A 26440-nucleotide genomic window follows, 5' to 3' on the forward strand; every position below is an offset into this window, starting at 1 on the left:
TTATTCCCACATCGCGGTGGGTCGGGCGCATTGTCACCGGGTCCCCGTGGGGGGGGTTTGGGGTTGGGGTTGGGGTTGGGGGGGGCCGTGTGAACACCCAGGACATGATCGTATCTGATGGGCTGGGCTGACAGGGAGCTCCGGCTGCGCAGTTCAAAGTGTTTCCAGCTCTTTCATCTGAGAAATCAAACTGAGGATCGCAGGACGCCTGCCCGGCTCGTCAGGGCAGGGGGGGCACGTCAGGAATCAAAGGGGCGCCTTCTCACCCCCGCAGGGACGTGGAAAAAACCAGAAAAAGGAGTCTCCCTTACTGTAGGTCAAAGGTCAGGTAAAGTTCACCCTTCTGCTTACTGCCTGGGGATTCGGCAGGCGAACAAAATGCTCCTCCTTCCTCTTCCTCTTCCTCTTTCAGTTTCTCTTTTTCACACGCATGCCTTGTGGGAACACAGTAATGAACTGAGCCACTGAGACAGGGGGACTGGGACAGCACTTACACAGGAGCTCAACACCGCAGACACTAACACCAGCCTGCTCAGCACTGGGCTTACACAGGAGCTCAACACCGCAGACACTAACACCAGCCTGCTCAGCGCTGGGCTTACACAGGAGCTGAACACCGCAGACACTAACACCAGCCTGCTCAGCGCTGGGCTTACACAGGAGCTGAACACCACAGACACTAACACCAGCCTGCTCAGCGCTGGGCTTGCACAGGAGCTGAACACCGCAGACACTAACACCAGCCTGCTCAGCGTTGGGCTTGCACAGGAGCTCAACACCGCAGACACTAACACCAGCCTGCTCAGCGCTGGGTGTTAATGTTCTCATTCCGTGCCCCACTCCTCCTGAGGCCACGCCTCCTCGCGCTGTGACTGACAGGTCGGCCTGAGAAGCGCAGTGTAATCGGAGCGGCGGGACTCTGCGGCCTTTCAGACGGCTCCCGCGGCTCTGCGATCGATACCCGACCGTCTGCGTTTCACACAGCCTCCGCCTCCACATCAGGGCTGAGCCCAGAGAGGCTGCTAGCAGAGACGCTAACGAGACCGCGAGCGCCAGACCCTTATAGGGCGGATCAATCAACGTTTTCAGCATCGGGCCAAATAAAAACGCTCCCTGGGTTCGCCCCGGGGGGGGTCACAATCGAGACAGAGTGGCGTGCACAATCTGGAGGGGGGCTTGTACACAGCTCTGAGCCAGGGTCATGGGGGTGGGCTTAGATTGCAGAAAAGGGGGGGGGGGATTCTGCCAAAGCTAATTATTTTAAATTAGGAGTTCATTTTTAATTATGAATTATGCATGAATTTTTAATTAATCTAATGTTCTACTTCCTCAAAGGTTTTTTTCCCGTCTCCCAAAGATCTCAATCTAATTAGACAGCATTACACAGCGGAGCGGCAGCCTTGCCGCTGACCTCTATAGTGAACGCATCGTTATTTACATCACGCTCAACGCCACACGCTCAACGCCATACGCTCAACGCCACACGCTCAACGCCACACACTCAACACTACACACTCAACACCACACACTCAACACCACACGCTCAACGCCACACGCTCAACACCACACGCTCAACACCACACGCTCAACGCCACACGCTCAACGCCACACGCTCAACGCCATACGCTCAACGCCATACGCTCAACGCCACACGCTCAACACCACACGCTCAACACCACACGCTCAACACCACACGCTCAACACCACACACTCAACACTACACACTCAACACCACACACTCAACACTACACACTCAACGACCCACGCTCAACACCACACGCTCAACACCACACACTCAACACCACACGCTTAACGCCACACGCTCAACACTACCCCACAGGAATCTACATCACGCTCAACGCCACACACTGAATACCACCCCACAGGAATCTACATCACACTCAACACCACACGCTCAACACCACCCCACAGGAATCTACATCACGCTCAATGCCACACACTCAACACCACACACTCAACACCACAAGCTCAACGCCACCCCACAGGAATCTACATCACGCTCAACGCCACACACTCAACACCACCCCACAGGAATCTACATCACACTCAACACCACACGCTCAACACCACCCCACAGGAATCTACATCACGCTCAACACCTCACACTCAACACCACAAGCTGAGCTCCACAGGATCGTCGGGCACTGCGCCCGCGCGGGGGGGGGGGGGGGTCGGATGCGGCTGCGTACCCGAGAGCTTGATGAGGAGGTCGGAGGCGGTCTTGGTGGAGATGTCTGGGCTGAAGAGTGAGGCGGGGATGGGGGTGGGGGGGCTGGACTTGGGCCCTGGGGGCTCCAGGGGGCTGGAGGCGCAGAGGGCGAAGGGGGACATGCCCGAAACGTCCCGCTCCTGCGGCTCCTCCTTCACCTGGACGTGGTCGGGGGTCCCGGCAGGCGAGGCCTGGAGCAGGGCGTCGGGGGGGAGGGGCGAGCCGGCTCCTGGCCCCGCCCCCTCGCCCTCGCTGCTGACCTCCTCCTTCACGCGGAGCTCGCTGCGGGGGAAGTGCTGGTGGCAGCGCATGTGCAGCTTCAGGCTGAAGTGGCGGGACGAGGTGAAAGGGCAAAGGTCACACTGGAAGGTCTCGCCGCGGTCCTGGTGCTGGTGCACCTGCCAAGGGAGGCCAAACGACAGTCAACACGTCTCCATGACGACACAGGTGGAGTGATTCATAGATGAACACGTACAGACAAACATGCTTCACAGACTTTACTGAGCAGGTATTCAGATTTTAATTGGTGGTTTGGCTAAAATTTATGCTTTGGTGTTTCGATATACTGCACTAATATTAAAAACAAAAATGCTCAACACAGTATTATTTTAGAAACACTGAGTGAAATTTAGGGATCATCGTTTGCTCGTTGGGAGTGATTTTTCCGAAAAATAAGCCTCAGCTACAGCGTGACCCAGCACGGCCCAACAAGCCTCAGTGAGTGTGACCCAGCGCGGCCCAATAAGCCTCAGTGAGTGTGACCCAGCGTGACCCAGCGCGGCCCATAAGCCTCAGTGAGCGTGACCCAGCGCGGCCCAATAAGCCTTAGTGAGTGTGACCCAGCGTGACCCAGCATGGCCCAGCGGGGGCGCTCACCTTCATGTGGGATTTGAGATTGTCCTTGCGGGCGCAGCGGAAGGGGCACATGGGGCACTGGTGGCTCTTCAGGCCGGTGTGGATCACCATGTGCCTCTTCCAGTAGCTCTTGCGCTTAATGACCAGGCCGCACACGGGGCACTGGAACGGCTTCCCGCCTTCCTCTGGAGACCCTGCACACACACAGCAGAGAGACGTGAGGCTCCGCCCCCTCCCTGCACACACACAGCAGAGAGACGTGAGGCTCCGCCCCCTCCCTGCACACACACAGCAGAGACGTGAGGCTCCGCCCCCTCCCTGCACACACACAGCAGAGAGACGTGAGGCTCCGCCCCCTCCCTGCACACACACAGCAGAGAGACGTGAGGCTCCGCCCCCTCCCTGCACACACACAGCAGAGAGACGTGAGGCTCCGCCCCCTCCCTGCACACACACAGCAGAGAGACGTGAGGCTCCGCCCCCTCCCTGCACACACACAGCAGAGAGAGGTGAGGCTCCGCCCCCTCCTGCACACACACAGCAGAGAGACGTGAGGCTCCGCCCCTCCCTGCACACACACAGCAGAGAGACGTGAGGCTCCGCCCCTCCCTGCACACACACAGAGAGAGGTGAGGCTCCGCCCCTCCCTGCACACACACAGCAGAGAGAGGTGAGGCTCGCCCCTCCCTGCACACACACAGCAGAGAGAGGTGAGGCTCCGCCCCCTCCCTGCACACACACAGCAGAGAGACGTGAGGCTCCGCCCCCTCCCTGCACACACACAGCAGAGAGACGTGAGGCTCCGCCCCCTCCCTGCACACACACAGCAGAGAGACGTGAGGCTCCGCCCCCTCCCTGCACAGACAGGGACCCTGATTCGGCAGAAGGCTCTTCCAGGAAAAATTAAATGAGCTTTTCTGGGAAGACACCACGATTCTCAAAAGCCCAGCTGTCCTGAGTTATTTTCCTCGTGGTCCCGACCACCCTGACCTTGGAAAGCCCCTCAGACCTGGTGAAGCGAGCCGCTTTTAGAGCTGCAGCAAACACCGAGGAGGCAAACTCCAGCAGTGCTGATGCACAGTGTGCCGTATGGCTGTTCAGATGATGGGGCCTGCTGCTGGCATTATTGGAATAATACATGCACAGGGTCTGGCTTTAACCTCTGATTCACAACGGCCTTAATGTCAGGGGGGGTGGAGGGGGGGATGTGGGGGGGGGGGAGGGGGTTGGTGACTCAGACACTGTTGAGAAGATTCCAATTTTATGCTGGATTCAGCAAGTGACATCTTATTTCCATTTAGGAAGTCCAACACAAAATGATGATTCACAGTAAAGTAAGAGCATGCCCCTGTGGCAGTCTCTAACAGACAGGCTGAAACCATAGCGCAAGATTAGTCCCTTAATCTATGGTGCGTACCCTTACGACTAAAGCAGCAAAAATAAACTCAGGTGTAAGACTGTTCACTAAAGGATAGTTCACTGTCTGGAATTTTTAATATAGGTTCCATTTAACTGTATGTATTGGATTGCTGCTGCAGACAGTTTTTGTGTACAAACATGCAGGATGTTTGAAATACTTTGAGAGTTCACATGACCTGCTGGCTTTACACTGGCATGTATAGAGCATTCAGGGGTCTGTGTCTAAAGCCAAACCCTAACCCCAAAGCAGCTTGTACAGCAGCCGTGCATTTCCACAGGCTACGCCCATAATCAGATTCATTTTACAGTGTTTATTCCCGATTACACACATAAAGATCCATTTTTATAGCAGCCCATCAGCCCAAACTCCCTTCTCTGCTCTCAAGCAGCTCCTCACTCCCAGGGACACATGTAGGGGTGCTGATGCAGGATCTCCCTGGGCCCGGGTCACAGGATCAATCAGGCAGTATGCTCATGTACAGACCCTGGACCCATAATGCCGCTCTACAAGCTGCTCTGAAGCTGCATGTAGTGCATCCCCCCCCCCCCGAACACCATTCATCTCCAGCAGCAAACCTACACAACAGAACCGCCACCTGGACAGTGTTGAGCGGACAGTGTTGAGTGGACAGTGTTGAGTGGACAGTGTTGAGCGGACAGTGTTGAGTGGACAGTGTTGAGCGGACAGTGTTGAGTGGACAGTGTTGAGCGGACAGTGTTGAGCGGACAGTGTTGAGTGGACAGTGCTCAGCGCGCAGAGCCGCGCCCAGCAGCCTATCAGAAGCACACTAGCACCTTGACTGCTGGGCTTGACCTTTCCTTTCGGGGTGGGGGGCAGCAGGAGGTCCAGCGGCGGGTTGGGCGTTGGGGCCTTGGCGTCCTCCGGGGGTCCCGCCGGCAGGGCGGTCTCCTTTTCGGCCAGCAGGTTCCCCGCGGCGCGGGCCGCCACCTCCTTGAGCAGCGCGGCGGAGGACGTCATGGAGACGAGCGAGAGGAAGGAGCCGGCGGGGGAGGGGGGGTCGGCCTGGCCCCCCCCCAGGCCCCGCTCGCTCACCTTCTTAGAGAGCGCCGCCAGTGTGGAGCTGGCCGACTGCGGGCTGAAGGGGGAGGCGAAGGCATCGAACCGCACCGCCTCCTCCGCCCGCACCCCCACCGCCACCACCGAGGAGGAGGAGCAGGAGGAGGAGGAAGAGGAGGAGGAGGAGGAAGAGGAGGAGGCCGAGGACGCCACCGCGCTCTTGTCCTGCAGCACGGCATTGGCCGCGGCCTTCAGCTTCTGGATTGCGGAGTCCGGGGATAGGCTGCTCCCGCTGCTGGGGGCGGAGCAAGAGGCGGGCGGCCACCCGTCGGCCCCGCCCACCCACAGGAAGCCGGCGCCGTTGCTGGGGAAGGGGTCGCACGGCTCCTGCTTGACGGCATTGGCAGTCGCCATGGAGGCGGGCGAGGCAGAGGCGGAGGAGGAGGAGTTTTTGGCCAGCTTACGGGCCAGAGCGCTCAGCTGCTGAGCATGATGGGAGGACGGGGAGACGCTGGAGCCCAGACTGACGGACGGCGAGTCCCGCCCCCGCTCCGCCAGCTCCGCCCCCTCCAGCCTGCGGCCGCCGGCCTCTAGGAGGCGCCGCAGGTTGCTGCTGAGCGGCTTGGCGAGCGCGTGGGGGGCGTCGCCGTACAGCGAGGACACCACGGAGGACAGGGTGTCCTGCGCGGAGAAGCCGGCTGCGGCGAAGGCCTCGCTGTCCAGGCCCAGCAGCTCCAGCGAGCCGCGCGGGACGGGCGGGACGGGCGTGGGGCAGCCCAGCGAGCTCTCGGCCGAGCTGGCCCGGTCCGGCCGGGGGTCCTCATCCTGCACGTCCGCGTAGGACGACTCCGAGGGCGTGTCCGAGGCGTTCCCGAACCAGCCGTCGTCCTCCGCGAGCTCCCCGCCCGCCGCCTCCTCCACTCGGCCCAGATCTGCAGGAGAGAGAGACGCCGGTCAGCACCACAGCCGCTAGCGAGCACACGCTAACACACCCTAACACACACACACACACACACACGCTAACACACCCTAACAAACACACACACACACACACACACACGCTAACACACCCTAACAAACACACACACGCGCTAACAAACCGTAACACACACACACACACGCTAACACACCCTAACAAACACACACACACACACACACACACAAACAAACCGTAACAAACACACACACACGCACACACACACACACGCACGCTAACAGTGTTCACCGTAACACACAGACACACACGCTAACGATGTTCACCGTAACACACACAAACACACACACACACACACGCTAACAGTGTTCACCATAACAAACACACACACACACACACACACGCACGCTAACAGTGTTCACCGTAACACACACACACAACACCACACACGCTAACGATGTTCACCGTAACACACAAAACACACACACACACACGCTAACAGTGTTCACCATAACAAACACACACACACACACACACACACACGCTAACAGTGTTCACCATAACAAACACACACACACACACACACACACACGCTAACAGTGTTCACCGTAACACACAGACACACACGCTAACAAACCGTAACAAACACACACACACACGCTAACAAACCATAACAAACACACACACACGCACGCTAACGATGTTCACCGTAACACACACACACACGCTAACAAACCGTAACAAACACACACACACACGCTAACAGTGTTCACCATAACAAACACACACACACACGCTAACAGTGTTCACCGTAACAAACACACACACTGTACATACATCAATAAGCAGAGCAGCCAGTCACACACAAGCATTTTCCCCTCTCCCAAACAAAAGCCTGTAAGATCCCATTGTGATCTCACAATTAAAACATAAAACATAAAACACAACACTGGATCACCACACTGGCCTAACGCAGGATCACCACACAGGCCTATTTTAATGCTTCAAACAACGCCCCCTTCAGGTGGGAGGTCTTCATCCTCAACAGAAAATCCTTCTTAAGGGGAAAATGCAGTCGGCTTTTAAAACACGGTCAGCTAAAACGACACGGTTAACAGCCCTGAGCAGAAGGTGTTCTCAGACTGCTCAAAAGGCTCGGGGGGAAGTACAGGCCTTTCAGTCGCGCACAGCGTCTACAGTACAGCTCCACGCTCAGGCCTTTCAGTCGCACACCGCGGCTACAGTACAGCTCCACGCTCAGGCCTTTCAGTCGCACACCGCGGCTACAGTACAGCTCCACGCTCAGGCCTTTCAGTCGCACACCGCGGCTACAGTACAGCTCCATGCTCAGGCCCTTTCAGTCGCACACCGCGGCTACAGTACAGCTCCATGCTCAGGCCTTTCAGTCGCACACCCGGCTACAGTACAGCTCCATGCTCAGGCCTTCAGTCGCACACCCGGCTACAGTACAGCTCCAGCTCAGGCCTTTCAGTCGCACACGGCTACAGTACAGCTCCATGCTCAGGCCCTTTCAGTCGCACACCACAGCTACAGTACAGCTCCATGCTCAGGCCCTTTCAGTCGCACACCATGGCTACAGTACAGCTCCATGCTCAGGCCTTTCAGTTGCACACCGCGGCTACAGTACAGCTCCATGCTCAGGCCCTTTCAGTCGCACACCGCGGCTACAGTACAGCTCCATGCTCAGGCCCTTTCAGTCGCACACCGCGGCTACAGTACAGCTCCATGCTCAGGCCCTTTCAGTCGCGCACAGCGGCTACAGTACAGCTCCATGCTCAGGCCTTTCAGTCGCACACCTCGGCTACAGTACAGCTCCATGCTCAGGCCTTTCAGTCGCACACCACGGCTACAGTACAGCTCCATGCTCAGGCCCTTTCAGTCACACCGCGGCTACAGTACAGCTCCATGCTCAGGCCCTTTCAGTCGCACACCGCGGCTACAGTACAGCTCCATTCTCAGGCCCTTTCAGTCGCACACCACGGCTACAGTACAGCTCCATGCTCAGGCCCTTTCAGTCGCACACCGCGGCTACAGTACAGCTCCATGCTCAGGCCTTTTAGGCCTTTCCCAGGGTTTAAAGGAGTTTAGTAAAAGGGTTACCATGGTGACCAGCCCTTCTGGGAGGCTAGACAGCAAAGATTAGGGTAATGGAGGTTACAGAGCTGAATTAATATTCATGAGACTGCAGACACCACCGGGGAGGGAAGGAGGATAGGGTTAAGGTCACGATGGGTCATTAATATACACTTCATGTATCAATATTCATAAGCAAAACACGACTGCTTGCCAGACAAGGGCAAACGCAGAAAAGAACATCGCCGATAAGCTATAAAAATAAAAAATACGGCGAAAGAAATATAGTAGTTTGGCCGCAACCCCAGTCTCCCCCCCCTCCCACCCACACCTGTGCGAAATAAATCCACAAATCTGTGGGGAAAAAATAAAAATAAAATTGGTAAAAGTAACAAAGAGGGCTTGCTGTTTCTTTGACACTCAAGCATGATCTGAGAAATTGAATTTGAACATATCATTCCATCTCCCTCCCGCTCGCTCGGACCAGCCCGCCTTCACCTCGGCCGACCCGCCCAGAGACAGGTCCTGGAACACAGAGAGAACCCGTTGCCTGGCAACTGAACCTGGCTGACCTGCAGGGAGCACATCTGGCCAGCAGGGTTCAGTTCAGCCCAGAGAGGGGTTACCATGGACACACACACACACTTACACACACGCACACACACACGCGCGCGCACACACACACTCACACACACACACACACACTCACGCACACACACTCACGCACACGCACACACACACACCCCTGTGTCATGGATGTCACACATATCCCCCTCTGATCCCAGTGTGTATATGAGGCAGCACTGGCTGCAGTCAGATGAGCCTGATTCTGCCATCAGAGCTCCCTCAGCCCCCACCTGTCCCTCAGCTGCCACTCATCTGAAGGGATTTCACACATTCCCAGATGCAGCAGCAGCGATGGACTATTTCTGAGGACCATCCTGCTTTTATTTTGTTCAGAGTACCCCCCCCCCACCCGCTAAATGCTGTCACCTGAGTTTGAGTGCCAGGGTGTGAGTGCACCGTGAGGCCAGCTTCCCATGACATGAGAGCAGCCATAATGGCGGTAACACGGTAAAGGAAATGGGCAGATTGGTGACCCGAGGTCACAGCGGTAGCCTCTGTTTGAACTCCCTCTCCACAGCCCCCCCCCCTAGCACCGAAACGCTGGGTCATGTGACCGATGTTTACAAAGGATCGGCTTTCAGGCGCGAGGCGCGCGGCGCTAGCTGAAACCCGCCGCGGCCGCGCGCGAGTCCCGCGTCGCCGTTATGAATGACGAGGTCAGGGTACGGGCGAAAATTAACCCCCCCGTTTCAGCGGGAAGTGAGCCGCTCGTTTGAGCGGGAAGTGAGCCGCTCGTTTGAGCGGGAAGTGAGCCGCTCGTTTGAGAGGGAAGTGAGCCGCTCGTTTGAGCGGGAAGTGAGCCGCTCGTTTGAGCGGGAAGTGAGCCGCTCGTTTGAGAGGGAGGTGAGCCACTCGTTTGAGCGGGAAGTGAGCCGCTCGTTTGAGAGGGAAGTGAGCCGCTCGTTTGAGAGGGAAGTGAGCCGCTCGTTTGAGAGGGAAGTGAGCCGCTCGTTTGAGAGGGAAGTGAGCCGCTCGTTTGAGAGGGAAGTGAGCCGCTCGTTTGAGAGGGAAGTGAGCCGCTCGTTTGAGCGGGAAGTGAGCCGCTCGTTTGAGAGGGAAGTGAGCCGCTCGTTTGAGAGGGAAGTGAGCCGCTCGTTTGAGAGGGAAGTGAGCCGCTCGTTTGAGAGGGAAGTGAGCCGCTCGTTTGAGAGGGAGCCGCTCGTTTGAGCGGGAAGTGAGCCGCTCGTTTGAGCGGGAAGTGAGCCGCTCGTTTGAGAGGGAGCCGCTCGTTTGAGCGGGAAGTGAGCCGCTCGTTTGAGAGGGAGCCGCTCGTTTGAGCGGGAAGTGAGCCGCTCGTTTGAGCGGGAAGTGAGCCGCTCGTTTGAGAGGGAAGTGAGCCGCTCGTTTGAGCGGAAGTGAGCCGCTCGTTTGAGCGGGAAGTGAGCCGCTCGTTTGAGAGGGAAGTGAGCCGCTCGTTTGAGAGGGAAGTGAGCCGCTCGTTTGAGAGGGAAGTGAGCCGCTCGTTTGAGCGGGAAGTGAGCCGCTCGTTTGAGCGGGAAGTGAGCCGCTCGTTTGAGAGGGAAGTGAGCCGCTCGTTTGAGAGGGAAGTGAGCCGCTCGTTTGAGCGGGAAGTGAGCCGCTCGTTTGAGCGCAGTGACACTGGCCAGTGTCTCGATCCACGTCCAAAACAGGAAGCGAATCGCCGTTATGCTTTTCACACAACGGGACGGAGAGAGAATAAAGATGACTGAGAATTATGGGAAATATTTCCTCTGTCCGTGGCACGGCGAGGTAATTAACCTTTGGAGGAAAATGAATGCATAATTAAACAAAGGGTTCTGTAAACACAAACACCTGCTTCTCCTTTCAGGCGTCCTGTCAGGGTCGTTTTGCACATATTCTGGAAAGAGGAGACAAGTTAGAGCCTGACTGTGTGGATCTGCAGCAGAACACACAGCCCTCGTGTGTCACATGACAGACATCAGGTCCTTTTCTGGGAATGTAAGTTAATTCAAATCACAGAGGCTGGGGAAGCTGTGGGTAAACCATTCTGTTGAGACCATAATCGCACAGGAACATCAATAAACTTATGATTTAAAGAGAGATTAAACACTTTAAAAAGGACCTCCATGCCATGGGCACGATCTTTGAAATCATGGACCGGCTCAAAAAAAGAAGCAAGCACTTGAGAGTGATCCCAGTTACAGAAGCAGATAAAACAGCGTCCTCTGGCCTCAGCTTATTGCCAGGTCAGCAGCCCAGTCTGAGGGCGACTGTGAACATCATGCTCGGACGCGAGCGGCCATATTGCCACTTCCACCCCGTGTCCTCCGCACAGGGAGGTGATGGCCTAACGCTCCACTTCCTGCTCAGGTGCATTTCCAGCCTGGCTCGGTGAAAAGGTAAGGATTAGGTCATGATGACGGCCGTCTTTGTTTCAGAGCCGGACGGTGCAGCTAAACAGACTTCAGCAGACCCCTCCGGCACGATGCCCTCAACCCTAGTGTGGGGCGGCGGGTTTTGGGAGGTCGCACAGGTCAGTCAACACATGACTTGGGTGGGGCTCCCTGCCCAACATGCAACGTCTCTCCTGCAACTGAGAGGGGGGCGGGGGGTAATTCCATTAATTGGGACGCCCTGTAGATCTCACTCTCTCTAAATATATCCAGCTGTCTGAACTCGCCGCCATAAATTTGGCCCGTCTCAGTACTCCAACAGGACAATCTGGTAAGTGGCTTTAAAAAAAAAAAAAAAGACATGTTTTCAAAGGGCTGGCCAGTTGAAAATGGATCTATTATGATGCATTTTACAAGCGCACAGATGCCCCGGAACTGTCCACTGCAGTGCCTGGCTCAGTTCCGGGTTGTTCCAAAGCATGATGGGGCTCCCTGTACACTGGCCAATGGGGGGGGAGCAGCCATCCTGGGGGGGGAGGGGAGGGGGGGGGGAGCCTCCTGCTCTTCAGTAACACTGAACAGCGAAGAGGGAAGCCCAACAGGCCAGTAGGTGAGCCCAAACTCTGCCATCGCCTCATCGAAACCAGTAAACAGCGGCGCTTTGTCGAATGTGCCATCAAAGCAAAGAATCAGCGAAGAGTGTAACTGTGCAATAAACAGAGTTATAAAGGTAGGGGCTCGTGAGTGAAGCAACCGCTAAAGATGAGTGTAGGTGGGGGGGGCACGTGGGACCCCACAAATTCAGAGCCTACCCGGGGAGTCGGGAAGAATGCAGTCATGTGACACGAGCGCCGTTATACCGCCACGGACACAGTCTAGACGAGTTTAGATGAGCTCCATCCCACAATGCAGCAGGGCCGACAACCTACAGCTCTACAAGAGGGGCTAGCTCATCTGTAGTACAGTGTGGCCTTCAGTGCTCATAGGTAAGCGCTTCCACTGATACACTCCTTCAATTGGAGTAAGGGTGACATGAGAAGGAGTTAAAATTACATGTTGGTGAGAATAAGTTACTTATTTTTAAAATAATTTATCCACCCCCAACATCCTCAAACATTAAAATGTAATTAGCACAGAAATGTTCTAAACTTGCATGATGACACACTGTCATTAATAAATGCAAAATTAAACAAACAGGCTTAATGATAATTAAGGAGTAGCTAATGGATTAATTACCACCCTCCCCAGGGCCGCCGTTCTGCTCGTGTTTGCGAGGTTAGCTAACATCCATACTGATTACAGACACTTCTGCTCATTGTGCACAAGCAAACAACCATCATCACAAGTAAAAGTTAAGTGCAATTTGGGAAACAACATAATAAATTGTATCAGCTCTGAGAAGCTTACGCACAAACCACAAAGAGCGAACTTAGCTGGTTCATTTAGCCTACATTTCCAATGTGGTGTAGCTAAATTCAGTCAACATACACAACCCATCCACCTTCTGATTGGCTAAAATAATTGAAATGTGTTCCCTTTTTAAGGCATTTTATAGCATGCAAATCACAGAGTAGCGTATTGTGCTTTCCTGTGAAACAGGATAAAACTTTATGCCAGGGAGAACCAACTGCTGTTTGCCGTTCACCCTACAGATATTGATAAGTCAACATTAAAAAAGAACTCAAAATAATTCCCCACTAGGCTAGTCCTCCAGGCTAAACTACACCAGGAATAACAATCGGCTGCTGAAACAGAAACTGTGATGATGAACAGCTCAGAAAGCTGCTGCACATTTTAAGGAAACGGCAGCTACTGCACCCAAAATTGGGCTGGACTACAGAGCAGTGAAGACCCCACAGAGCTGTGACTTATCCACCCCTGTCCTAGGACTTTTTAGGGTAAATTCTATTTAGCCACAGCGAGAGTTGGAGTGAGAACGCTGGCTGTCAGGGACATAATGAAGCTGATATAATTAAAGATGTTTGTCTCTGACAAAGCCGTGGATGGAACCATCACTGTCAACTCCTACATCACTTTTCCCCCAATGCCTATCCATCCAACCAGCTGTCACCATGCAAAACAGCTCACTTATGCTCACCAATTGCAAAGAGAAGGCCGTCCTTTTTGTACTGGAACAGTCACATAGGTCTGGTCACTGTGCTGAATACATTATTTTGTGAAATGCAGGGAATTCATCATTTTCATGGGTTAAAATGACATTTTTTCATGTTCTCGTGGTGTGAACAGAGGGTACGAGTGTACCTGGTAGCCCCACTGATATATTTCAGCAGTTATAGTCTTTATAGGTGAACCACAAAGTTCTGGAAATGTTATGAATTATTAATTATTCATATTGTCCTAATGTGATTTAGGGCTAAGCCGTGGGCCTCTGTGGGTGTGTATGAGGCCCAATCAGATCCGCGGCCTGGCCAGCCCGACATGGCGTACGCGGTGGTTCAAACAGCCTCGTACAGAACCGCTCTGAGTGAACATGAGGTGAGAGAAGCAGGGGTCGAAGGTCACGGGTGAGAGACAGCGCAGCGTAAACACACCGGGCCGGCGGGGACGCGGATAGCCAATCACCCGACAGAAAGGATGTCTCTTTCTCCTTCTGCCGCGGCACAGAGCTGACAGCCGTTTGGCACGCTGGCCCACCGCCATCCCTGCCTGTCAGTCTGAGCGGGGGCGGGGGCGGGGGCGGGAGCGGGAGCGGGCCGGTCGCTCGCGGGGCGGAGGAGCGGGGCTCTGAGCGGCCGGTGAGCAGAGCGGCCGGTGAGCAGAGCGGCCGGTGAGCAGAGCGGCCGGTGAGCGAGGATCCCATTTCCTAATATCTTACTAAACAAGTATAAGATTTTTGTTTTTTAATTAAAGGGAGGGACTCGTATTACCACAGAGAAGCACATCAAGTCCACCTAGCCCCAACAGGCTAATCAGAGCCTGTCAATCCCCGATCGTGCTTTACTTAGGCTTCCACCACAGTGATCACTTAAAGGGTGACTGGAACAGTTCTGTGTTGGTCAGTTGGACATTGGAAATATGAAGTGTTTATCAAGAATGCTTTAAGGACAGATAGGCTTTTCCCAGACACACATCCTTTCATTTTCAACAGTCTTAGAGAGCTTAAAATGAAGGTCAAGCATAAGTCAGACATGTTAATTTATTACAGAAGGGCATAGTATTGATAGCTTTCCAGAGAATGACCCTGTGCCTTTTTAAAGAGACGAATTGGACTTGATGGTTTTGTGCTGTAGCCAATGCTCTCCCCGCTCAGATGAGATACTGTTTCCCCTCCCAGCTGCCAATATGGCAGGATATACAACGTGTCCGTCCCTCTCCCCCGTCCCTCTCCCCCGTCCCTCTCCCCCGTCCCTCTCCCCGTCCCTCTCCCCAGTCCCTCTCCCCCGTCCCGCTCCCCCGTCCCGCTCTCCCGTCCGCTCCTCATCCCGCTCCCCCGTCCCTCTCCCCCGTCCCTCTCCCCAGTCCCGCTCCCCCGTCCCGCTCCTCGTCCCACTCCCCGTCCCTCTCCCCAGTCCCTCTCCCCGTCCGCTCCTCATCCCGCTCCCCGTCCCCCCTCGTCCCTCTCCCCGTCCTCTCTCGCCCTCTCCCCGTCCCTCACCCCCGTCCCGTCCCGTCCCCGGCCTCTCCATGAGGCTGAGACCAGGCCCTGAAGCGGAACGGCAGGGCTGCTGTTAAACGGATCATCACCCCCCCCCTCGCTCCCCCCCTCCCCCGTCCTCTCACTCCCACACTCGCCCGCTCGTCGCTGGGTGCACTGCGGAGCCTGTCCTGGGCCGAGGGGCGGGAGGGAGGTCACGCTCTGCACCAGGCAGCCCAAACCCCTGTAACTGCGCAGGAAGTGAGGTCATACTGCGTCGGTCTCTCCGCACCCAATTACAACAATCGCTCCACCTCCACCAAGTTACATGTGAAGCTTTTTATTTCCGAACCAAAAGTGAATCAGTGCAGCCTTTCCAAAGCAGAGCTGTGTTTAGTGCAGTCTGTGCTGATGCAGTGGGAGCGGAGGGGCTGAGTGATGCGTTTCCTGTTTCTCCGCTGCGCTGCGCTGCCGTTCTGAGGTCTTTGCGGTGAGCTTCACTTCTAAGCAATCGTATCGTTCCCCGCCCCCGCCCCCGCCCCCACCCCACCTCTCCCCCCCCCCCCCCCGCACTGTAACGAACACCCAGATCGATAACTCAGGCCTGTTTAGTGCAGCTCTCTGGCACTGCTGTTTGGTGGCCACTCGAACCCGGGCCCCCAGGTCTCAGTGCTCCACCCCTCCTGCAGCCGGCGGTGAAATGCGCCCCCCCCCGGCCCCCGCCCCGCAGGGCACGAGCACATACAGCGCAGAGAGGGGGGGGATGCCCCGAGCTCGTGGCAGCCTCTCTGCCTCTCTGATGACAGCGTGAGCGCTGACTGTAGAATCAGTCGCCAGCAAACTGTGCTGCACCCGCCAGACCCTCCGCGCTCATCGCCAGGACAACAGCGGCCAAACCGCTGCTCCCACGCTGCTCCCAGCACAGCGGGTCGCGACGTCGCTGCTCGGCAAGCGTCTGAAAAGCCTCAGCCAGGAGAAGCACACCTGACTGGCAGAGGGTTCGTTTCGGAAGTGTGTGTTTTATATGAAACACTATCTCCTGGTAACAGAGAACTTATCCTTATTTAGGTCAGAGGGAATGAGGAAGTGCAATTTCTGTTTTTTTTTACTGACTCCAAAACCTTAAGAACTTATAAAACTATTGGTGACAACAGGGGTGTGGGGAGTGAGGGAGGGGGGGGGTTGAGGACTATGCTCTGTCACATGACCCCCCCCCCTATTCTACAGCTGGGGGGGGGGGGGAGAAAAAAAACATTTTGTGGAAATACCACCTTTGTCTCAAAAGAAATGCCCGGAGTGTTGAAATGCTTATTAATTGTTATTAAATGATGCATATGAATTGAGGAAGGATTGATCAGAAGTGCTCTTCACCTGCAGGGCCAGTGCTACACAAACTTCATTAGCAGCTTCAGGTTGAAATGTTACACTGAATTCAGGAAATTTGAAAATCCACATTTAATTTGCATCCCATTGGACACACCCTGAAACTTTACACAAAGCTTTATTACAGTCACAGTCTTCTTGGGATTTAAACACTCTTTCAAAGGGAATTCTGCTTTGTACAGGTTGTCGGGGTTCTTCCAGGACACCCCCCATTTGATTAACCGCGGTTTGGTCCGCGGGGGGGGGGGGGGGGGCAGAGTGCCACGTCGCAGCCAGCAATGGCAGCCAGAGGCGTTGGGTTTCTGGGCACCTGCAGGCGTGCGCGGCATGCTAACGTGCTCGGCATGCTAACGTGCTCTGCCTCCCCCGTCCGGCTGCCCTTTAATTCGTTTTTAAGTTAAAAGCCTGCGCATTATTAGCCACTTGAGCTCAGTTCAGCACACACTTTGCCAGAGCCGGAGTTTAAGTTGGTTTTTGGCAGAAATTCCACACAGATCGAATGCCAAGTGCCGGATGGAAAACCCCCCTCACACTTTTCCTTTTAATCCAACGGCTTTCAGGCTGTAGGGCAGCTGAGGGCATTGTAATGGGGCTTTTAGGCCCTAGGGCAGCTGATGGCATTGTAATGGGGCTTTTAGGCTCTAGGGCAGCTGAGGGCATTGTAATGGGGCTTTTAGGCCCTAGGGCAGCTGATGGCATTGTAATGGGGCTTTCAGGCCCTAGGGCAGCTGATGGCATTGTAATGGGGCTTTTAGGCTCTAGGGCAGCTGAGGGCATTGTAATGGGGCTTTTAGGCTGTAGGGCAGCTGAGGGCATTGTAATGGGGCTTTCAGGCCCTAGGGCAGCTGATGGCATTGTAATGGGGCTTTTAGGCTCTAGGGCAGCTGAGGGCATTGTAATGGGGCTTTTAGGCTGTAGGGCAGCTGAGGGCATTGTAATGGGGCTTTCAGGCCCTAGGGCAGCTGATGGCATTGTAATGGGGCTTTTAGGCCCTAGGGCAGCTGAGGGCATTGTAATGGGGCTTTTAGGCTGTAGGGCAGCTGAGGGCATTGTAATGGGGCTTTTAGGCCCTAGGGCAGCTGAGGGCATTGTAATGGGGCTTTTAGGCTCTAGGGCAGCTGAGGGCATTGTAATGGGGCTTTTAGGCCCTAGGGCAGCTGAGGGCATTGTAATGGGGCTTTTAGGCCCTAGGGCAGCTGATGGCATTGTAATGGGGCTTTCAGGCCCTAGGGCAGCTGATGGCATTGTAATGGGGCTTTTAGGCCCTAGGGCAGCTGAGGGCATTGTAATGGGGCTTTTAGGCTGTAGGGCAGCTGAGGGCATTGTAATGGGGCTTTTAGGCCCTAGGGCAGCTGAGGGCATTGTAATGGGGCTTTTAGGCCCTAGGGCAGCTGATGGCATTGTAATGGGGCTTTTAGGCCCTAGGGCAGCCAGTGGCTTGCCCTGAAGAGAAGTCTGGTAAAGAGATACAGCTCTTTCACGTCCCCGTCTCTTAAAATTAATTAGGGACTTAACAAGGGACAAAATATTAGGCGCAGGGGAAAACAATAATCACACACAGCAAGGGAAGATCATAACACTGCGGTGAAGACAGGATAATAAAATATGACAAAGGTAGAGTTTACTCCAAGGTCAGCATAATTACAATTGATTTTGACATACTATAGTATGAATTTAATCCCCCCACCCTGACAGACAGACTGACAGATAGACACACACACACACACACACACACACACACAGAGTGTACAATTTGAATCTTTATCTCTACATTAGAGAGAAAAATAACTTGAAAGTTTTGACTAGCCACAAAACTGTGTAATTGGAGCCCGGGCCTGCTGGATCTGGAGGGTTGAGCACAGAATGAAAATGGGGCAGCTCCTGTTTAAAAGGCGGGTTTGGGCTCAGGCTACTGCTAACACAAGCAGGAAATATTAATGTCCAGCAAAAATCCATCTAGCCAATAAGCACATACACTGCCTCCAGCTTCATCTAATAAATGCTGTTAACAGACAATTGTGATTTACTTTGTTTTATTTAATTCAAGGCCAACAGTATTCTCTCATATGTTCAACATATTGCCAGAACCTGTCAGGGATCGGAAATTGTCTCCAGGTTGGAAATGCAGCTTAAGTGACTTGATCATTCAACACATGAAACAGAAAGTTTCATGCAGATGCCCTAATTTCAGGTTATTTTTTCTTGCCAAGTTTTAGAGAATTTTACACAAATTGGTTAATAGCGATTCACTTCTTGAACAATGCTGACAACGTGGCCAATTACGCGACTCTGTTGTGCAGACATTCCGCACACAACTGGCTGTCATTAAACGGTCCTGAAATTAGGGATGCCCCTCGTTCACTCAGAGTGAGCAAACAGCTCCCCAGAACTAACAACACCTTCACTTTCCACCGCAAGGCCAAACAACAAACACCACAAAATTATTAATGAGTAGTAGTACAGTAGTTGCAACCCTCAATGCTAGCCATTTTTATTGTGAATACAATTCCTGCCTATAGAAAAATCAGCTAGTAAGAGAACACAGGCTGTGGAGAGGCAGAATACAGAATACCACATCTGAATTCATAATAGAACAAACATCACTAACGGGTCACTTATTGAACAGGGGGTGTTTTGCTGCACTTTGATGTGAACGGCACAAAAACATCCATCCTCACAAACAAGCATCATCTTAATATGTTACAATCTGTATAACTGGAGTAACTGGAGCCTTGGAACTTTGGCTAATGATTAATATTGATTTTAATGAAGAAAAAAAACATTCATCCTACTATTTGAGAAGAAAAATACATCTATTGAGGACTCCGTTTGAAATGAAAACCTAAAGCTCGCAGGGAAAAAAGAGCTCCACCATCCACCAACATTTTACACACAGGTACATTAATCAGAAACAGGGCAAGGGAGGGACCACATATCCCAGAATGCCCCAGGATGGCCAGTGCTTACTTACTATGTGCAGGCTGTGCCTTTCCACACCTCGTTCTGTAGTTCTACTGTAGAGCTCTCCATGGCTGATTAAGGATCAGCTAACACAACGCTGTACAAACCCAGACCACTCTGTCCCAGAAACTGAAACGGATCCACAGCCGATGATGAGGGGCAAATCTATCTGTACTGCCCCTCCTACCCCAAACAAGAAAGAGAATCGGAGACAGGAAGCTGTGACAGGAAGTTGTGGGTATTACAGTGCTCCAGTGAGGTCACTGCCCACAGAGTAGCGTTTGGCTACAGGCTGCTTACAGCAGCCTTGTCATCTCAATGCAAAAAACATTCACATAAAGCTCTTAAAGCATGACATAGTGCAGATCACACCGGTGCACAGTTAGGTTAAAGCATGACATACTGCAGCTCACACCGGTGCACAGTTAGGTTAAAGCATGACATACTGCAGCTCACACCGGTGCACAGTTAGCTTATTCGCCTGTGCTCTGTACTTCAAAGCACTTTGTCTGGATACAAATGAGAACCGTCTGCTTCTCAGGAAAAGTTTGTATCAACATTGTTTTCCCCCGGAACGTTACATTGCTTTAATGTGAACACAGAATATCTTTCTGAACATGTTAGCCTACTTCAGAGAGTGCAGACACCACAGCATTGACTTGTGACAAGTTCAAAATAAATGCAAACCCGTCTCTCCCTGAACGTGAATTACACATGTCCAATTTAAAAGTGAATACATAATCATGAAAGCCAATATTCCTGTGATTTTGTTTATCATTGTGGCCTGATTTTGCCATCTGATAAGTGTATGCCATACAGGCTGTAGTCTGAAGACAAGGAAAGCATTCTCAATTTACATTACACAATGCCGACCTGTTTGTTCAGCACACGTCTTTATCCAGGGCAACTCACAATGTAACGCCTGTTAAATTGCCTCTTCAAATGTCACAGAGTCCAACCTGCTACCTTTTGGCCTCCAAATCAAAGCAGCACAGTTTTTAACCCTTTAAGGTTGAAGATCACAAACACGGGATTAGAACGTTCTTAACTGAACATTCTAATGCTGATGTTACAATCACTGCTGGTGACTAGAAACAGTGGAGTTCTAGAACACTGACTTGGGATTTTGATGATGATTTTTGGACGGATGATTGGATGACTTTGTGTGGCTCGTCCATGCCTGCGTGGGCAGTCGTGTGGGCAGTCGTACTGTGCAGAAAAGAGCAGCTCTCTCTCTGTCATCAGAACACCAGTACAGGACTCCCTTCCAAACATCCCTGAGCCAGCCTGACCCAAGCTGACACCAGCACATCCCTGACCCAGCCTCACACAAGCACATCCCTGACCCAGCCTGACATCAACACATCCCTGACCCAGCCTGACACCAGCACATCCCTGACCCAGCCTGGCATCAACACATCCCTGACCCAGCCTGACCCAGAACATCCCTGACCCAGTCTGATACCAGCACATCCCCGACCCAGCACATCCCTGACACAGTCTGACACCAGCACATCCCTGACCCAGCCTGACACCAACACATCCCTGACCCAGCACATCCCTGACCCAGCCTGACACCAACACATCCCTGACCCAGCACATCCCTGACCCAGCCTGACACCAACACATCCCCGACCCAGCACATCCCTGACCCAGCCTGACACCAACACATCCCTGACCCAGCCTGACACCAACACATCCCCGACCCAGCACATCCCTGACCCAGCCTGACCCAGCACATCCCTGACCCAGCCTGGCATCAACACATCTCTGACCCAGCATGACCCAGCACATCCCTGACCCAGCACATCCCTGACCCAGCCTGACCCAGCACATCCCTGACCCAGCCTGACCCAGCACATCCCTGACCCAGCCTGTCAGCACAAGCACATCCCTGACCCAGCCTGTCAGCACAAGCACATCCCTGACCCAGCTTGACACCAGCACATCCCTGACCCAGCCTCACACCAGCACATCCCCGACCCAGCCTGACCCAGCACATCCCTGACCCAGCCTGACATCAACACATCCCTGACCCAGCCTGACACCAGCACATCCCTGACCCAGCCTGACACCAACACATCCCTGACCCAGCACATCCCTGACCCAGCCTCACACCAGCACATCCCCGACCCAGCCTGACACCAACACATCCCTGACCCAGCCTCACACACTACACTCAAGTACACTACTGAAATAAGCATGTTTACTATGTATATAAATAATGGAATGAGCTAAATAATGGAATTATAAAGTTTGCAATTTGATTGCATACAATACTGAGAATAGTTATGCATTTTATTTCCAATCATTCAGTATTCCCTTGAGTAACTAGCTGTGAGTAATTTCAGATAAAAAACAAATAAAAAAACATTAAATAGCTAGCATCAATGCATCATTTCTGCAATGTAACAAAAACTACACAGTAATCCCTTTCTTTGTAAATTTCTTAAGCCAATGCACCGATTCAGTGGCAACCTAATGTTGATATTCACTTCTGCCGTTTTTCCTGTTTCTTATTTGCACAGTACATTGTCAGTAAATAGTCTTTTGATAAATGTTACGTTCTACCTTCGGGTTCCTCTGGCGGACAGAGAGCGTAATAACACATCTCTTTATTATATGACTGATAAAAGCACAACCTAAAGCTAAACTGAACATCCTACGTTGGGTCAAATGAACAAAAAATACCGATTGCGATTCCTTTCATATTAGAAACTAACACGGTGCTAAATATCCGAGGCTGCGTCGCACGACGACCAGGCAATCAAGAAAAAGGGCATATTACTGCTTCACGCGAGCGTTATTATTGATCGCGGTATGTCTGAAATGAACGGCTGCAAAGCGAAGGCAGAAAAGCCTGAACTTCAGGTGACCGACCATGGCTTTGACTCGGCGGCTTGCAGACATGAACTCTCCTGAACTGGGAGGGGTGGAAGAAAAGACATCATCTTAAAAAATCTCTTGCGACCGACTCCCAAAACCTCTCGAAATAATTCGATCGCAAGTATCTCGCTAGCTAAACCACATCGTTCGTTTGATCATAAGAAAGTTAGCTAGCTAGCTAGACGTTTTGCATGAAAACAGGAAATAAGTTACCGAGCGGTGTTGGATATCGCCCTAACGCAGGGGCATGGAAGCCTGAGTCTAGCCTGGCTTGTCTGATCCGGCTGACCCTTCATTTTATTGCGGCCAGATTCGCAGATCCTCCCCTTTTCGCTTCCAAGAGAGAGACACATACTTCAATGGTCAGATTCACAAAAACGCTCCGCCATAAATGCCATATACAGACAACACACACGCTTACTGACCGCAACCTTGAGAACAGGACCTTTATCGATCATTTAGCACTAAAGACAGTGGTTATTATACACTCGCTAGCAACTCATCGCCAACATGGCTGCCTAACACAGACCTAAAAAAGGAGAAATAACCTACGCCGTGTCTTTGTCCGTTTCACCTCTTTAACCCTAAACTACTGCGCAAAACATACGGAGAGCCATTAAAAATCTCACAAATCGACTTACGTGCAGGCAGGCGTTTGGGTTGGTCCTGCTTCCTCCGGGGCATTTTCTCCCCTTTTTCTCACATTCTCCTCCTTGTTTAGGGATAAGAAGAAAAAAGGATTTTTCCCATTGAAATTGTATGCGAGTGTCTGGCGGCAGGGACTTGTCGAGCACCTGGCTGTCCCCGGTTTTAAGAGTGTGTTGTTGGGGGTATGAACACAGGAGGACGAGGTAGTGGTGGTGTTGTTGCCGTGTCTTGACTATGGCTGCTCTCTGTGTATGTGTGTCTCCGAGCCCCTAACTAACACTAATGCAGGGATCAAAGGGCAGCGGCAGCGGAGCAGACACACGCGCACACTCTCTCGCGCACACACACACAGGATCTCGGCTCCGAGAGCGCCAGCGCCCGGCGGAGCTCGCGGCACAAGGCGGACGGACAAGGTGCCCCCGAGCTTCCTGGGTGTATACTGCCGTAATAACGACCGCTTGCACGAATATACCAATATAACGTTAGAATCATATATGCAGAAGTAGGATCAATATTTATTTATTAAACGCGCAGTAACATAATTATACACGGTTTAATTAAAAATGAGATAATGATACTCGTCGGCTCCTTTTCTCTGCATATTGTGAATACTGTTGTGAATACTACAAATGTATAATGCTTAATTGTTCTGGAAAGTATTAATTAGCGAACTAATACGAAAATAATGATTAGTATTTTTTTTCTTCTTTTTTTTGGTGGTGGGGAGTGGTAGGCGCAATGTTTGCCATCAGTTTAGATATCTCTGTAGCCTAGGTAAGTGTACATATACATTTAAAATTACTTTTCCAGATATCGATTTTGACCGCTGCTTTGTTTTTTGTCTGTTTTGCACACGTTTATTTATTTATTCATTCATTCATTCATTTTTCAGGGTTTTGTTGAAAACAACTGTCACAAAGACTTGATTTTTTACTATTTTTCTCTAAGTATTCTGTGCAAAGTAGGCTAGTTCAAATAATGTGATACATAATATTAAATGTTACTTGTCTCTTCAAACAACCTTACAAGTCTTTAAAACAATAAATAAAATGAATTAACAGTTGCTTAGGGCAATATTACAGCAATACCAGGACATATAAATGCACACTTAATATACACCACATTTCCAAAAGTATGTGGACACCTCTTCTTATTAGTGGTTTTGACTATTTCAGCCACACCCATTGCTAACAGGTGCATAAAATCAAGCATACAGCCATGCAATCTCCATTGACAAACATTGGCAGTAGAATGGGTCGTAATGAAGAACTCAGTGACTTTCAACATGGTACTATCATAGGATACCATCTTTCCAGTTTGTCAAATTTCTGCCCTGCTAGAGCTGCCGCAGTCAACTGTATGTGCTGTTAGTTGTGAAGTGGAAACGTATGAAAGCAACAACAGCTCAGCCGCGAAGCAGTAGGCCACACAAGCTCACAGAACGAGACCGCTGAATTGTGTAGCACATTTAAATAGTCTCTCCTTGGTTGCAACACTCACTACAGAGTTCCAAACTACCACTGGAAACAACGTCAGCACAAGAACTGTTTGTCTTGTCGGGAGCTTCATGAAATGAGTTTCTATGGCTGAGCAGCCATATTCAAGCCTAAGATCACCATGCGCAATGCCAAGCGTCGGCTGGAGTGGTGTAAAGCACACCGCCATTGGACTCTGGAGCAGTGGAAACGCGTTCTCTGGAGTGATGAATCACACTTCACTATCTGGCAGTCTGACAGAGGAATCTGGGTTTGGCAGAATGCATAGTGCCAAATGTACTGGCCTGAATGGTGCCAACTGTAAAGTTTGGTGGAGGAGGAATAATAGTCTGGGGCTGGTTTTTTTTGGTTTGGGCTAGGCCCCTTAGTTCCAGTGATGGGAAATCTTAATGCTACAGCATACAATGACATTCTGGAGAATTGTGTGCTTCCAACTTTGTGACAACAGTTTGAGGAAAGCCCTTTCCTGTTTCAGCATGACAATGCCCCCATGCACAAAGCAAGACCCATAAAGAAATGGTTTGCTGAGCCTGTTGGGGAAGAACTTGACTGGCCTGCACATAGCCCTGACCTCAACCCCATCAAACACCTTTGGGATGAATTGGAATGCCAAAGGTGAGCCAGGCCTTATGCCCAACATCAGTGCCCAACCTCACTAATGCTCTTGTGGCTGAATGGAAGTGAATCCCCACAGCCATGTTACAAAATCTAAGAAACAGAGAATAACAAAACATTTTTTAGAAATGATCACCAACAGCTCCACTGACCATTGCCAGTATTTTAGGCTGATCCGGTACATACCATTTGAAAGAGAATATTCTTCTAAGATGGCTAAAAAATAAATAAATAAGAGCTCTAGGCCCAATAATGCAAATTAATAGAGGAAAGATGAGATGGCACTGCTTTGGAATATTTCTTGTTTAGATTGAGTAAGCTCAAATTGTTTATTGTCATTTTGGTGCAGTGTTTGTCAGGCCTGGTTTAGCAAATATGCCTGTACAGATGTGTTGAGTGTTTGCTTTTATTATATGCTTTGTGTTTGGGAGTAGCGTAACTTTGCAGATTTATTTACGTATTTTCAGTCTGCTGATAGCAGCCATCACTCCCTGAGTAACTCTGGCAAATTGTGCATTTATCTGCATCCTCCTGACGGTGGCCCACACAGGAGATTATATGCAGCATCCCTGCTCAAAGTGTGCTAATTGGATGTCACACTCAGTAGCCCCCTTAACATATTTTGTTGAGATAATGCAGTTTGATGTAGACTGACATGCATAATATATGCACATTGTTAAAATTGCCATGCCTTTCATGCAAGGAAAGCAAATATATGCTCTAAGCTATGCATATGCCCCAGTTAATACTCAGCACAATGTCCAGTGTTAATTCAGCTCTAACTGGGTGTGTTTGAGTCCAACAGGGACCACATGTACTCTGTAAGAGTTCATTTAATACTGAACATTTTCCTGTGTAAAAATAATTTGGCACTTAATCTTTGCCTGTGACTGGGACAATTAATTGTGATCAGTTGAAAAATAAAATCTGTTTATGTTTACAGCATTGGCGGTATGAAGTGTGTGTGCGGTATGAAGTGTGTGTGCGGTATGGAGCGTGTGTGCGGTATGGAGTTTGTGTGCCGTATGAAGTGTGTGTGCAGTATGGAGTGTGTGTGCAGTATGATGTGTGTGTGCGGTATGAAGTGTGTGCAGTATGGAGTGTGTGTGCAGTATAATGTGTGTGTGCGGTATGAAGTGTGTGTGCAGTATGGAGTGTGTGTGCAGTATGAAGTGTTTCTCTCCACAGTCGTGACTGCTCCTCTTCGTTCACACTAGTCTGTGGTGAGTCAGAAGCAGTTCCTTATGATAGCAATTAGCCAGTGTTCTAATTATTCCTCTCAGCTGACCGCAGGTTACTTACGTACGCTTTGCCTTTTCTTAATTAGAATACAGCACAACATG

At 51.7% G+C, this 26440-nt stretch overlaps 1 protein-coding gene across 2 annotated transcripts in view; it reads right to left on the reverse strand.

Annotated features, from left to right (window-relative positions):
- LOC135260138 (zinc finger protein 827-like) overlaps positions 1-23427 on the reverse strand; it is a 44372-nt gene extending 20945 nt beyond the window's left edge. The window contains exons 1-4 of one of the 2 annotated variants that reach the window (XM_064345350.1): positions 22980-23427; positions 5300-6454; positions 3107-3279; positions 2211-2628 (exon numbers count right to left, since the gene is read on the reverse strand). In XM_064345350.1, coding sequence (XP_064201420.1) covers positions 2211-2628; positions 3107-3279; positions 5300-6454; positions 22980-23022 — 1789 coding nt within the window. In that variant the 5' untranslated portion in view covers positions 23023-23427. The remainder of the gene's footprint in view (positions 1-2210; positions 2629-3106; positions 3280-5299; positions 6455-22979) is intronic. The other variant, XM_064345351.1, reaches the window with a different exon arrangement.
- Between the last annotated feature and the right edge of the window lie 3013 nt (positions 23428-26440).

This window comes from Anguilla rostrata, chromosome 7 (assembly GCF_018555375.3).
Source record: "Anguilla rostrata isolate EN2019 chromosome 7, ASM1855537v3, whole genome shotgun sequence".
NCBI classification, from domain to species: Eukaryota; Metazoa; Chordata; class Actinopteri; order Anguilliformes; family Anguillidae; genus Anguilla; species Anguilla rostrata.